Source organism: Chiloscyllium plagiosum, chromosome 12 (genome assembly GCF_004010195.1).
Source record: "Chiloscyllium plagiosum isolate BGI_BamShark_2017 chromosome 12, ASM401019v2, whole genome shotgun sequence".
Lineage (NCBI taxonomy): Eukaryota > Metazoa > Chordata > Chondrichthyes > Orectolobiformes > Hemiscylliidae > Chiloscyllium > Chiloscyllium plagiosum.
The window spans coordinates 50,242,309-50,256,864 of NC_057721.1; the positions used below are offsets into that span (position 1 = coordinate 50,242,309).

Sequence of the window (14,556 nt, forward strand, 5' to 3'; positions counted from 1 at the left end):
TGTTGTGGTTCTGTTCGCCGAGCTGGGAATTTGTGTTGCAGACATTTCGTCCCCTGTCTAGGTGACATCCTCAGTGCTTGGGAGCCTCCAATGAGGCGCTTCTGTGATGTTTCCTCCGGTGCTTCACAGGAGGCTCCCAAGCACTGAGGATGTCACCTAGACAGGGGACGAAATGTCTGCAACACAAATTCCCAGCTCGGCGAACAGAACCACAACATTGAGCACCCGAGCTACAAATCTTCTCACAAACTGGGAAGAAGAACTATTAAATCTTTTGAATTTTGTCAAAATTAATTTGTTCAAGGACCTAACCACAAAGTAACTAAATCAGAAAAATAACTGATTAAAACTATTGAAGAAATACCTGATAGTAATTGTCCAGTACTAGCACTTTCGGGTTCAACTTTGTGCCATAAGTCAACTCCTTTTTTGGGACGTGTGCTGATGTAACCTCAAATTTATAGATGGAAGCCAAAGAATCACTGATACAATACCTAAAATGTGCAATAAAAATGATCAACATTTTTGCAATAACAACTGAAATACCAGCATATTACAGATCCTTGACTGGAAGCCAGCAGCACATTAACAAAGAATGTTGTAATGAATTGTGGATACAATAGAAAAAATTTTGCCAAATGCAATAAATAGTACAGCAATACATACTGTATTAAGTAACTCCATTTAGGTAGTTCTGTCCTACACAATTCATATTCTGTACAATAGGTAAATTAGTGGCAGCAAAAAGCCTTTCAAAATTAATGATATCAACTTTCGTACCCTATGTAGTAGGCACAGAGTGTAGAATTACTTTTTACAAATTGCGTAATTAGTAGACTTGGAAAAGATTTAAAAACCATTTCCCAGCTCAAAATACAGTACTTGATGTATTCTCCTATCGCATGAGACTCATGATTCAGAGATACTGGATGGAATTGTTGCAAGAGGAACTCACTGGCAAAAAGAATATTTGCAGTACTATACATGAAAATGTTTATTCACAAATGCATTTTGATGAAATTAGTGCTGCAAGATATCAGAAACAAAACTTTCTCACTAATGCAAGGCTTAACAATAATACATAGGAATAGTGCATGAAACTTAAAAGTGATGCAAGCTCCTAAAAATCCTATAACTTTATTAACTACTCTACCCATGTTTAACCAAGAAATATAGAAATCAGGCAATTTTCCTGAAGAAAAATGTGAGGATCTTACTTACGCATATTTCTTGGTTGTTGCCAAGGCACAGTACACAATGTCGTGCTCATCATGCCATCTGCATCTGAGAGAAAGAGTAAACATTTATAGATTCGATAAAGTCAAGAATTACACTAATCACCAAGACCTGCTGAAATTTAACATTTCTTGTAACAATATCACATCATGTTGAAGTATCAGATAATACACTGATGACTTGTAATTGGTCTCCCTTTGAAATCAAAATCATTATATCAATTGCAGGGATAAAGAGTTGAAATTCTCAGCTGCACCACTTTTAACAAAACAATCTGGATTAAAACATAATGATATTAATCTTGAAAAGTACAGACGATTGATTAGAAATGTTTAGAGATGCTTTGATCATCCCTTTCTTCCTTAAATAAACAATATAACTTCATGTAGGATATGAAAAATAATTTAGAGGAGGCTGAAGCAACCTACTACAGGCTGATTCTAGGATTAGTGAACTAAATGAACAGAACGATCCTGAGAACTTGCAACAGAACAAAGTACCACTTTTTATTAACTGGCATTTCTGAGAAAAGAAACATGCTGGTTGATCAAATATTCCAGATCATCGAGAGACATAACCACAGTCAACCCCTGACAAAGTGATGTTTCAAGTCATCAACATCCCTCAAAAAAGATCTATGTAAAAACACACAGTAACAGAAACATAATGTAGGAGATATACACGCTGTAATACTTTATTTACAGCAAAAATATTCTGACATCGTGGTAAATTGTGGTATTTGAGATATATAGTTTTTGCTGGTTGCTAAGGTGATGGTTAAAATAAAGTTTGCTGTAGAACAAACAAGTTCATTTTTTGCTCTAAAAATAGATTTTGCAACACTTTTTGGATATGCAGTACTGGAGCAGAGGACAGCTGAGAGTACAGAAGAATAGGAAATATGTACTTTGTTTCAGTTCTGAATTCAGTAGCAAGTATAACACAACCAGCTACGGAAATGTGTTGCCGGAAAAGCGCAGCAGGTCAGGCAGCATCCAGGGAACAGGAGAATCGACGTTTCGGGCATAAGCCCTTCTTCAGGCTTATGCCCGAAATGTCGATTCTCCTGTTCCCTGGATGCTGCCTGACCTGCTGCGCTTTTCCGGCAACACATTTCCATCTCTGATCTCCAGCATCTGCAGACCTCACTTTCTCCTCCTAACACAACCAGCTCCCACAGCATGACAGAACCACTTCAAACGGCAATGCAACTGTAGTAACTAGACTGGCCTACAGAGATTTACAACGGAAATAGAATAATCTGTAATGTACTTTTAAAAGATAAGGTCAGTAGCTTTGCACTGATATCACAATAATTGATTTTTGTAAACATCAATGCCTTCTTCCCTACACAATAAGTGAATGTCTTACCAAAGGAATCACATTGAAGTTAATGTATTTTATTAAATTGATTGATTTATTTATTGACACATGTACCTAAGTACAGTGAAAACAGTTTACGAGCAGTACAGGCAGATCATAGTAAGCAAAGACATAGATCATAGGGTGGAAAAAATAACTAGACAGAAGCATACAATTTACATCACACAGGGTGTGTGCTTGGCAAGATCAACATTAGCAAGATCAGTATTATTTGAACTTAAGAGAGTCCATTCATCAGTCTAATAACAGCAGCGAAGAAGCTGTTCTTGAACCTGCTGGTGCATATTCAAGCTTCTGTATCTTCTACCTGACAGAAGAGATTGTAGGACAGCATTACCAGGATGTGATGGGTCTTTGATGATGTTGGCAGTCTTTTCGTGGCAACGTGCTGTGTAAATGGAGTCCATAGATGGAAAGTTGACTTCCATGAAAGTCTGGGCTATGCATACAACCTTCTGTAGGATTTTTAAAAAAAAAAAACAGTACTGGGCAGAGCAGTTGTCATACAAGCCGGCATGCACACAGACACTATACTTTCAATGGTGCATCTGCAAAGGTTGGCGAGGGACTTTGTGGACAGGCCAAATTTCCTGAGCCAGGTGAGGAAGAGGTGGCCTTATTGTGCCTTCTTGGCCATTACATATACATGGGAAGTCCAGGACAAGTTGTCAGTTATAGCCAGTCCTAGGAACTTGACGTTTCCATGCTCTCAACTTCAGCTCTGTTGATGTAGATGGAGGTGTGTTCTATTCCCTTCTTCTTGAAGTCAATGATTAGTTCTTTAGTTTTGCCGACATCGAGAGGTTGCTCTCACTGCACCACAATACCAAGCTTGCTACCTCCTTTCTGTATTTTGATTTGTTGTTATTTGATATCCATGGTGGTGTCATCAGCAAACTTGTAGATGGCGTTTGTTCGGGATTTGGCAACACAGTGAGCGTACAGTACAGAGCTGAGATCAGTGAGCATACAGTACAGAGCTGAGAATGCTTCCTTGGGAGGCTTGTGTCAAGTTATTGTGGAGGAGATGCAGCTGTCTATGAGTGCGGTCAATGGGTCAGAAAGCTGACAATCCAGTTGCAGGGGGCGGAGCCAAGACCTAGGTCTCGCAGTTTTGCTATCGGAGGGAGGAAATAATGGTGTTGAAGGCAGAGCTGTAGTTGATGAGCAGGAATCTAATGTAGGTGTCCTTGTTGTCTACATGCTCTAGCGATGAGTGCAAGGCTAGGGATATAGCTTCCGCTGTTAAAGTGGTAGGTAAATTGTAGAGGATTGAGGCAAGCTGGGAGACCAGAGTTGACATGGGTCTTAAAACAGCCTCTCTAAGCACTTTAGTAATTATGGAACTCAAACCACTGGGCAATAGTCATTAGGTCATGTTGCATGTGCTCTCTTAGGTACTGGGATAACAGCGGTCTTCTTGAACCAGGTGGAGACTTTAACTTGCAGGAAGGAGAGGTTGACGACATTGCTGAATACCTCCACCAGTTGGTCTGTACAGGATATAAATTATGTAGTGTAAATAGCTTTTGATTATTGTGGCTTCTTCATACATTGGTCTCTTATAGTGAAAGAACTGGTGTGTTGCTGTACATATGCTACATTCTGGTTGTTCTTTCAGCTAACTAGTAATTGATGACTGCAGAGTTAACTAACTAGTCAATACAAAAGACACGTTACAGAATTTCCACTTAGCATGCAGCCACAAATTCTACAAAATAACTGTGAAACATAGCTTAAGTTCTTGCAGTTTTGCTTGGAAAAACAACAAATTTAAATACTATAAAATACTGTAATGGCTTGTGTATGCTGTGCATCCCTAGCCAAAATAACTTGAGACTATAAATGGTACTCAGTTAGGTACTTCAGGGCCTTTGCAGCAGAAAACAACTTTTAAACAATAATGAAGTGGTGTACATTCATAAATGCCTACATTCGTAAATAAAACACCGTTTAAAATATGTCGTATTACCAAATGTGTGCTTTAAATTTACTTGATGGATCAGTTTTAATTGACTGGTGCCATCTAGCAGCAGGATTTGTTCTGTGCAAACAGAATTACATGCACTGACCAACATCTGCCACTGGGCAGAGGCCAGGACTTAATTCTGAATTCCAAAAAGATACACAGTAGAGAGCAACACTGGGGGGTTTTAAACTAAGAACTTTAATGATTTTAAAAGTGTGGGTGGAGTGATGCAAAACGGGATTAAAGACATGAACAGAGGAATGGAATATGGGAGCAGAAGTATGGGGAAAGTCATCTTGAAAGCAGGAATTGAACACAGTCTGTGGGAAACAAAAACTGAAGCTCAATATTAAAACAAATATATTGTCCTATTTCAACAATACTGAAGCAAAGCAACTGTAGATACAGAATTGACATGCTCCTACTGTGATTATATAATTTCAGAATTATGATTGCAAGTACTTGATTTTTTACACATTTGCTAAGTTTCATGCACGATATTAAGTGCATGACATGCTTGCTAAATTGAAGTACATTTTGCATCCACTTATAACAAACAGCAACTGTACAAAGTAATCTAAATACATACAAAAACATTTTTCCACAAATGTACTGTAATGTGATGGAATCTTTGGTTTCAAAGCATATACTTTTTGAGATCATTAACATTTAAAAAGAAATCCAAATACCTCACTACACCCAATAGAATGCTGTTGCAAAATAACAGGACCATGATCAAGTGGGCATGTGGGCCAAGGAGAGGCAGTGGAATTTAATTTAGATAAATGTGCATTGCTGCATTTTGGTAAGGCAAACCAGGGCAGAAGTTATACAGTTAATGGTGAGTGTTGCCAAACAGAGAAACCTAGGGGCGCAGGTGTACAGTTCTTTAAAAATTGAGTCACAGGTCGACAAGGTGAAGGCAGCATTTGACAAACTTACCTTCAAATGGTCAGTGCATTGAGTGAAGGAGTTGCAACATCATGTTGCACTATACAGGATACTGTTTAGGCCAGTTTTAGAATACTGTATTCAATCCTGGTTTCGCGGTTATAGAAAAGTTGCCGTTAAACTTGATGGGTTCAGAAAAGATTTACAAGGATGCTGCTGGTTTTGGAGTATTTCAGCAGTAGGGAAATTCTGAATAGGCTGGAGGTTTTCTCCCCGAAGCGCCAGGGGCTGAGAGGTAACCTTATAGAGGCTTATGAAATCATGAAGGGCATGGATAGGGTAAGTAGGCAAGGCTTTTGCCCCTGGGTTGGGGAGTGCAAAACTAGAAGGCATAGGGGAAGAGAGATAAGATTTAAAAAGGGACCTAAGGGGCAACTTTTTCACAGAGGATGGTGGCATGTATGGAATGAGCTGCCAGGGGCAGTGATGGAGGCGAGAACATTTAAAAGGCATCTGGATGGATGCATGAATAGGAAGGGTTTAAAAGGGATATGGGCCAAATACTGACAAATGGGACGAGATTTGTTTAGGATATCTGGTGGGTATGGACGAGTTGGACCGAAAGATCTATTTCCATGCTGTACACCTCTATGACTCTATAGCGATAATAAAATATCGTCAGAGGTGCACTTAGTATTTTTTTTAAAATAAAAGGTTGAGACACAAAGGTCAAGTGGTCTCCTCAAAGCCAATAAAATAAACAGAGGGGTCTTAGCTTTTTTTTTTAAACTTTGGAACAATAGAAGCAGCCTGAATGAGTGGGGTCAAACTCCCACATGACCAGTATTTTTAGTTTTTGTGGTCTGCAGTTGCTGGGGTCTTGAAGCTGGATGTGGAGGCTCTTATTCCTCTGTTACAGCTAAAACCTGGAATTCTCTTCCTGTCACTATAAGAGATAACCTCTTATGCAATTTGCCTTTGCCAAGGGTGTACTTATGGCATGTTACTGTATTGGAACACAATTAGTAATTTATATATATCATTTTGTTACACATTGTGACAGAGTTAAAGTTAAGCCAATTTTTTTGTTTAATTTTACTCTACAGTCAAAATACAAATGTATTTTGCTTACAGTCAAGTAATTTGACCAACTGAACTGCATCTGGAAGGCAACATCCTACACTTTTAAAATAAGAAAAAGGTCCTTGCTACCTTCTTAACTTATTCTGAGGGGATTTGGTCAGGTCCATAATAAACTGCTGCTCTTGTCAGGAAGAAAATCTCAAATTGCAGGTTGCATTTTGGATTATTGGGCTCAAAAGGGAGTAAGAGGTCAGGGTTAACTTTCTTTTTTCAGATGTTGAATTTGGTTGGCTTAAATAGGATGTACCTTGTGTAGTAATGGCTCTTTCAGTCACTGGGTTTCCTGGGGATGGAAGAAGTCACTTCAGGAGTTTTACTGACAGGAAGCAAGGCAAAGATTCTGGAGTTGGGGTTGTCTTTTTCCCATGCAAAAAAATGGAGGCAATTGCAGTAATAGCTTGACATTGTAAATGGCTAAAATTCAGATTCAAATGAAGCAGCTGAAACAAAAAGGCAATGAAACAGTTAGAATTATGACTGAAAGCAGATAAATAGCTCTAGTAGAACAGAAAGAAAAAGGAGGTTCAGGGCAGAAGGGTGAGAGTTTTTTTTTTAAATAAAAACTTAAGAGGTTGCAACTGAAAACTCAAAGCAGACTTAAAATGCCAGAGGTCAAAGTGGAAGATAGGAGTAATGATGATCACAATGATGAACAACAATCCCATCAGAGTCAAAGATCGGAAAGAAATTAAGATTTTCAGATATATGGGAGCATGTCAATCTTTGATAGTGAAAGAGGAGACAAGTAATTCAAGAGTATTGCCAGAATAAATATGAGCAGTGACCCATTATGTAAATGGAGGTTGGAAAGTTTGGTGAAGTGGTAGTCAGAGGAGGGAAATTCTTGGTTCCAGAAGTGGTTTATCCTTCGTAGTGATAGCGTGGGATCACAGTTGGGGGTGATGCCTACTGTGGTTGAAAAATCAATGGGGAAAAAAAAAAATCAGGTAATTGAGATATGAAGAAAGCATACACTGGAATCTTTTCTGACTGTATGGTAACAAGGTCACAAAGCCACAGTTGGAAACAGGAGAAATCAAAGAATAAAGTTAAGGAAGCTGAAATTCAATTACCAGAAACTGTGTTTGATTAAATGGTTGAGAAAAAAAAAACAAAAGGTGGAAGACAAAATGGATATTTTTAGTTCAAAGAAATTAACTGAATTACAATGGAAAGAGGACAATGGAAAGTTGTATTAAAAACAAACAAAGATAGTGTATCCAAGAATGTTACTATTTAAAAATGATGTCTTAAAGAGGAAATGGAGACTATCACACAATCAGGCATATGAGAAACGGGCAGAAGTTCATCAAGTTGAAAATACATCACTTAGTGCATTCTACCACGTGGGTAGCATACGAATTATCAGTAAAAGTCATTTGGAAGTAAGGAAAACTCACGCCAAAATACAAAAATATTTTTATTGCCCTGGAGTGCAGAAGGATTTAGTTGAATATCGTTTGACATTCATATATGTCAGGTAATTGGAAAATCTCAGGCAGTGATAAAACCATTCACACATTTCAGGAACCTTTTACAACAGTCGTAATTGATCGAGTAGGAGCCCTAGCTAAATCAAAAAAGTGGGAAGCAGTATTGTTGACCATGATAAATGAGGCTATTAGAATTCCATTGGCCATCCCATCATGCAGTATCCCAGTTAAATGGATTGTAGAAGTTACTTTTTTTTTACTACCCACATGAATACAATCATATCAAGGATCAAATTTTACATCAAAATTATTCAAGAAAGTTATGGATATCTTAGGAATAAAACAATTCACATCAGCTGCGTACCATCCAGAATCACAGGGAGCATTAGAAGGATAGTATCAAACCTCTAAAGACCATGTTGAGGGCTTATAGACAAGACCTATCCAGAGGACTAGGATAAAGGAATTCAGTTGTCCCATGCACAATTTGCAATTCAGTCCATTTGAATTAGTTTGGGCATGTGGTGAGAGGAAATTGACAAGTCAGAGTTCGGAGACCACATATTTGAACTGTGTATCAGATTTTTGGGCAAGGTTAAAAAGAAAAGGCGAGTTGGTTAGACAGCATTTAAAAATAGCACAGATTGTAATGAAATCAGAAGCAGACAAGAAATCAAAAAATTTCCTAATTTTGCCAGTGGAGATAAAATATCAGTGTTACTCCCAGTGGAGTAACTTTTAAAGGCAAAGCTTAATGAGCCTAAATCAGATCAAAAGGAAAGTGAGCGAGGTGAATTATTTGGTAAGAATGCCAGAAAGAAAGAAATCTGTCATGTGAATATGCTCAAAAGGTACTTTGATAGGGAAATAAAGCAAAATGAGAATCTGTTACTAGTTACACCAGAGCGAAGAACCAAGTTCAGATAGTTCTGAAATGGACATTCCTCAAATTAAGTTGGACGATGAGAAGTTGTCAAAAATTGGGATAAAACTGCACACCATGAGGTTTTATTTGCCACTGTAGCCTCTTGATATGGCAGTTTATCAAATTACTATGAGATTTAATATTGTACATCCACTGATTTGCCTTGATCCTCAGCATTTTAGTTCTTCAAAGAGCTCCAGGAAATTAGTTGAGCATGATTTTTCTTTTCACAAAACCATGCTGATTTGCCCATATACCTTGAACTTATCCAAGTGCCTTGTCATTAGTCTTAAATAATAACTTATCACATGTCCCCTATAAGTATTAAGCTAGCTTGCTTTTACTTTCCAGCTTTTTGTCTCCTTTCATTTTTGAATAAAGGAGTTACATTGACTATTTTCCAATCTAATGGAACCTTCCCAGAATCTTGGAAAAGTATCTCATTTAGCCACTTCTAAGAACTTATCAGCCTGTATCTCCAAACAATTTCACCCAGTACCACTGCAAATTTTCTTGAGTTAATTCCATTCCATTTCCTTATTTCCAGTATTTGTGGGGTGTTACTGTATCTTCTGGTGTGCAAATTATCTGTTTATTAATAATGAGCTTATTTTCCCTTAGTGCCCCCATACTCATTTTTATAGCACCACCATTCACTTTGTCATCTTGTTATTAAATGTCTGGAGAAAGTTTTACTAAATGTTTTAAAATTTCTTGCTAGCTTTTTCTTGTACTCTGATTTTTCTTTCCACATTAATCATTAGTCTTTTAGCAACGGCATCCTTCCCCAAATTTCTGACTTTGAAAGCCTGCATGCAGCAAGGCATGTTGCCTTCTTTGTTTCAAGGTGTTAAAATTTGCACAATTCAATGAATTTTGTTGAGTTTCTTCCTTCCTTGATAACAAGCAGGATGAGTTTGTTGCAGGGCAGACTTAGTATGGAGATCACATCTCCAAGCTACCCCATTTTAACCTGAATTAAAAGGAGACAATGTAAGATGTAACCATCTTAGAAAGCCTAACATTTTGTAGCACTTTAGTATGGTGACCAGATTTTGAAAAATTATGGTTAGGTTGGGCCTCATGATAATTGCAGTGTTCAGCAATCATTGGCTGAACTCTGGGGAGGGACAGATTATGATGGGAGGTAATGTGATGACAGTTGTCCTATCAAAGTTAGCAATCCTGTTTCATGGTTTCAAAGGCATCATCAGCATTGAAGCCATTAAAATGGTAGCTTTAGGTGGTGGGGCAGCGATATGGTTCGATTGCCCATAATAGTCTGCGGTGCAGTGGGTGTTAACGGAAAAGGACAAAATCTTTCTCAGATTTTCTCCCTTCTTGTTTCTAATTGACCAAAAAAGGGGTAAAGTGAAAACGGAGACACTTTTTAAAAAATTGTCCGGACATGGGAACATCTAATGAAAATCCGAGGCTGGTACAATTGCAACATTTAAGAGGCATTTGGATGGGTATACAAATAGGAAGGGTTTGGAGGGATATGGGCCAGGTGCTGGCAGGTGGGACTAGATTGGTTAGGATATCTGGTCGGCATGGACGGGTTGGACTGAAGGGTCTGATACAATGCTGTACATCTCCATGACTCTGACTCTAATTGATATACCTTCCATTGGAAAATCAAAATGAGCTGTAAAAAAAGGGATTGTTACAATCATATGGGGGGGGGGAATATGTGGGAATAAGCTGGGAAGTATTAATCGGACTATGTTGATATAGGAAATGCTGTTCCAATGAAGCAACATCCTTACAAACTTAACCCTGTGAAGTCTATACAGGTTCAAGATGAGCTTGAATACTTGTGTAAAAACAATTAATTGAAGTGAGTTGCAGCAAATGGAGCTCACACTCATAGTAATGTTGCCAAAACCACATGGTACCCAAAAATGTGGACTATCACAAAGTCAATACAGTCACAAAATCTGATTCATATCCTATTCCACATTTGGAAGACTATATTAAGGTAGGACAAGCAACTTTATTTTAAAGTTGGACTTATTCAGAGGGTACTGGCAGGTACTTTATCCAAAAAAGGAGTGAAGGAAATTTCAGCTTGAGACATCAAATGGACTACCAGTTTAAAGTTATACCATTTTGAATGAAATATGCACCAGCCACATTTCAAAGACTAACCAATACAGTCATTTCAGGATTACCCAATTGTGTTGCATATATTGACAATCGGTGGTTTTTAAATCATATATGGAAGGAACATTTGGAGCATCTTTTGGAAATGTTCAATTGACTTCAGGAAACAGGCTTGGTAATAAACCCAGCTGAGAGTGAGAGTTCACAAAAGCCCAAGTCATATTCCTGGGCCATGTCATTGGATATTGATGGATCACCCCCATGGTTCGTGAAAATAAAGGTTATTGGGGAGCTTCCCCATATCGACAAAGAGGGAACTACTAAAATTCCCGAGACTGAGTGTTTTTTAATTTGGTGAATTATTGTCGTGTACTAGTAGTTAAGACCAAGGCTCGCACCAAATTTCAGCATATGCAGTTGCCCCACTGAGTGACTTGAAGCGGTGCAGAAAGTTTGTGGCTGGAGGAATGTTCAGAAAGCATGTGATAGCCTGTTAGCTGTGTTAATCACTGCCCCAATGTTTGCCATGCCTAATTACATGAAGCCATTCAAAATGGCTATCGATAAAAGTGACATGGGTGTCAGTGCTTTACTTTTACAAAGAGATAGAAAGACCTATTGTGCATTTTTCCTGAAAAGTGAATAATAATCCATTAAAAATATTCCAAAATTCAGAAGGGGACCATGAGTTTTGTGTTGGCATTTCGACATTTTCTTTGCCAGTAATGTATTGGAGACAATCGTATATACTGGTCACAACACCTTAAATTTTTGGGGAAAATAGGGTACAAATTCCAGACTGTTTAGATGGAGCTTATTGTAGCAACCATTCAATTAAAAATCAAACACGTGATGTACCAAGAGAACGCAATTGCCAATGTATTTTTGCAACTTTGATGAACAAAGGCAGAAATATTTGGTGGTGGGAAAATAAAGACTGAAATGGACTGTAGTAGTGAATGATTGCATGCTTAGAGTCAATGTAACGTACATATATTGTAGTGTACTAGTAGTTAAGACCAAGGCTCTTATTGATAGTTCATTCTTTTGGCTGTGGGGTTGGAGGGGGGGTATTAGATGAATCTTAAGCATTAAGAGGTATATTTTGTCCTGGTTTTTATGAACAAAAAGGTTGTGACCGACTTGGTGAGCAATCCAGTCAAAGCCAATAAGTAAACAGCCTGAGAGCCTGAACAGACAGGATCAAGCTTCCACACAACCAGGATTTTTAAGTTTAACCTTTCAGCAGTTGTTGGGATCTTGAAGCTGCATGTGGAAGCTCTTATTCCGGTTACAACTAAAAGCTCAGGTTTTTTCCTGGTGCTAGAATTGCATGTGAAAATCTATTTTACAGAATTTGCCTTTGTCAAAGGTGTTTATGGGATGTTACTATATTGAAACAGTTAATTAGCAGCAGTTTTATATATATTTCAAGCATTGATAGTTACAGTTAAGCCAATTATTTTCTTGTGTCTGTATTTTAACTGTAGTGTAAAAAATAAAGTGTGCTTTACTTAAAGTCGAGTAGTTTGACCAATTAAACTGCAACGCCTTACACTTACTTTTGAAATGAAAAAAATTAGTATGGGCACTATCACCTTAATAATTCTGAGAAGATTTGGTCTGGTCCTTAACATTCAACATTAATAAATCCATGTCAGCATTGGAATCCCATTTATGGAATTGCTCATGACCGAAATTACTACATTCACTTGCTCCTCTATCACAGAGATCCATCACTGCTGCAGAGAGTCATAATCAATCGTCAGCCTTAACATAGAACAATGCGGGGACAGGATTTTGAAATCATACCTTCCCGCTTACTATGTGCAATGAAGTCTATTTAAATACAAGGCCCACTGCAGTTACCTCTGACGTTTTATTAACAATGGCAGATTACAATACAGACTGCTAACAAACTAATATTACTGATAAGGAAAATGGCAGGACATTACCTCAAAACATACCCACTACCCATTCTTTTAGAGAACATGGTCCTGCTGGTATACCAGAACACTTGTTGAAATCACATCAGGCATTAACTGACCCTTTAACCCCACGGTCTCTACTGTTACTACCCCTTTCTCGTTGCTGTGTGTCTGAGTATTTGTTTATCAATTTCACTGATTGTAAAATAAGAATGAGTACTGTCTATGTTAGTGACAGGTGAAGTTCTTGGTGTAACTGAGCTGTACGGAACAATGTTAATTGCAAGATTGCTTCACAGAGAGCAGGCAATATATTACAAAATAATCAAACATACCGTATATACTTGTGTAAAAGTCAAATTTTTAAAAGACTTTTTTTAAGATTAAATTTATGGGGTCAACTATTACATGGATACTACTTTTGAGGAGTTGCAATTCATGCTATCGCCCAAAATACTATATCATCAGCAGAAGCCAAATTGATCTCTAAACAATTAGAAAAAACAACAAATTGCTGCTACAGTTATTTGTCTTCTCTGCAATTTCAGTAACGTTAAGTTTAAACACTGCTGTATATTTTTTGCTTTTTCTGGAGGAAACTTTTACACAAAAAAGAAATTTCAAAACCTTAATTAGAACATAGAAAAATACAGCGCAGTACAGGCCCTTTGGCACTCGATGTTGCGCCGATCCAAGCCCACCTAACCTACACTAGCCCACTATCCTCCATATGACTATCCAATGCCCGTTCAAATGCCCACAAAGAGGGAGAGTCCAACACTGCTACTGGTAGGGCATTCCATGAACTCACGACTCACTGAGAAAATAATCTACCCCTAACATCTGTCCTAAACCTACCACCCCCTAATTTAAAGTTATGCCCCCTCGTAATAGCTGACTCCATACGTGGAAAAAGATTCTCACTGTCAACCCTATCTAAACCCCTAATCATCTTGTATTTATATTTATCTAAATTAAACTCCATCTGACACTCCTCAGCCCATTTGATGGAAGTTCCATTGTATTGTGACGAACCCTTCTTCTGTCCTTTAAACCTCCAATTTTGGTGTTTACTGTCAACCTACTACCAATACCTCCAATATTCACATGCAAATCATTGATATAAATGATGAAAAGCAGTGGACCCAGCACCGACCCTGACGGCATATTGCTCATCACAGCCGTCCAGTCCGAAAAACACTATTAAAATATTGTGAGGAATTCTTGTTTCCTTCCTATCGGAAGGATTTTGCGGAACTTGAAAGGGTTCAGAAAAGATTTACAGGATTGTTGCCAGGGTTGGAGGATTTGAGCTATAGGGACAGTTTTAATACGCTGGAGCTGTTTTCCATGGAGTGTCAGAGGCTGAGGGGTGACCTTGTAGAGGTTTACAAAAGCATGAGGGCCATGGGAAGGATGGAGTTTGGGGAAGGCGTGAGGGCGGGCGGTGTTGGCCGGGGCTGTCAGAGGGGGCAGTGTTGGACGGGGTTGGGAGAGGGTGTGCGCTGTTGGATGGGGTTGGGGAGGGGGCTGTGTAGGACG

The 14,556-nt window shown here is 38.4% G+C and overlaps 1 protein-coding gene across 2 annotated transcripts in view; it reads right to left on the minus strand.

Moving 5' to 3' along the window:
- The window catches only part of LOC122555243 (protein maelstrom homolog), a 62,178-nt gene that overhangs the window by 12,627 nt on the left and 34,995 nt on the right, over positions 1–14,556 (minus strand). For both annotated transcript variants that reach the window (XM_043701029.1, XM_043701028.1), the window contains 2 exons: positions 1,222–1,284; positions 365–494 (listed from right to left, as the gene is read on the minus strand). In XM_043701029.1, the coding sequence (XP_043556964.1) occupies positions 365–494; positions 1,222–1,284 (193 nt within the window). The remainder of the gene's footprint in view (positions 1–364; positions 495–1,221; positions 1,285–14,556) is intronic.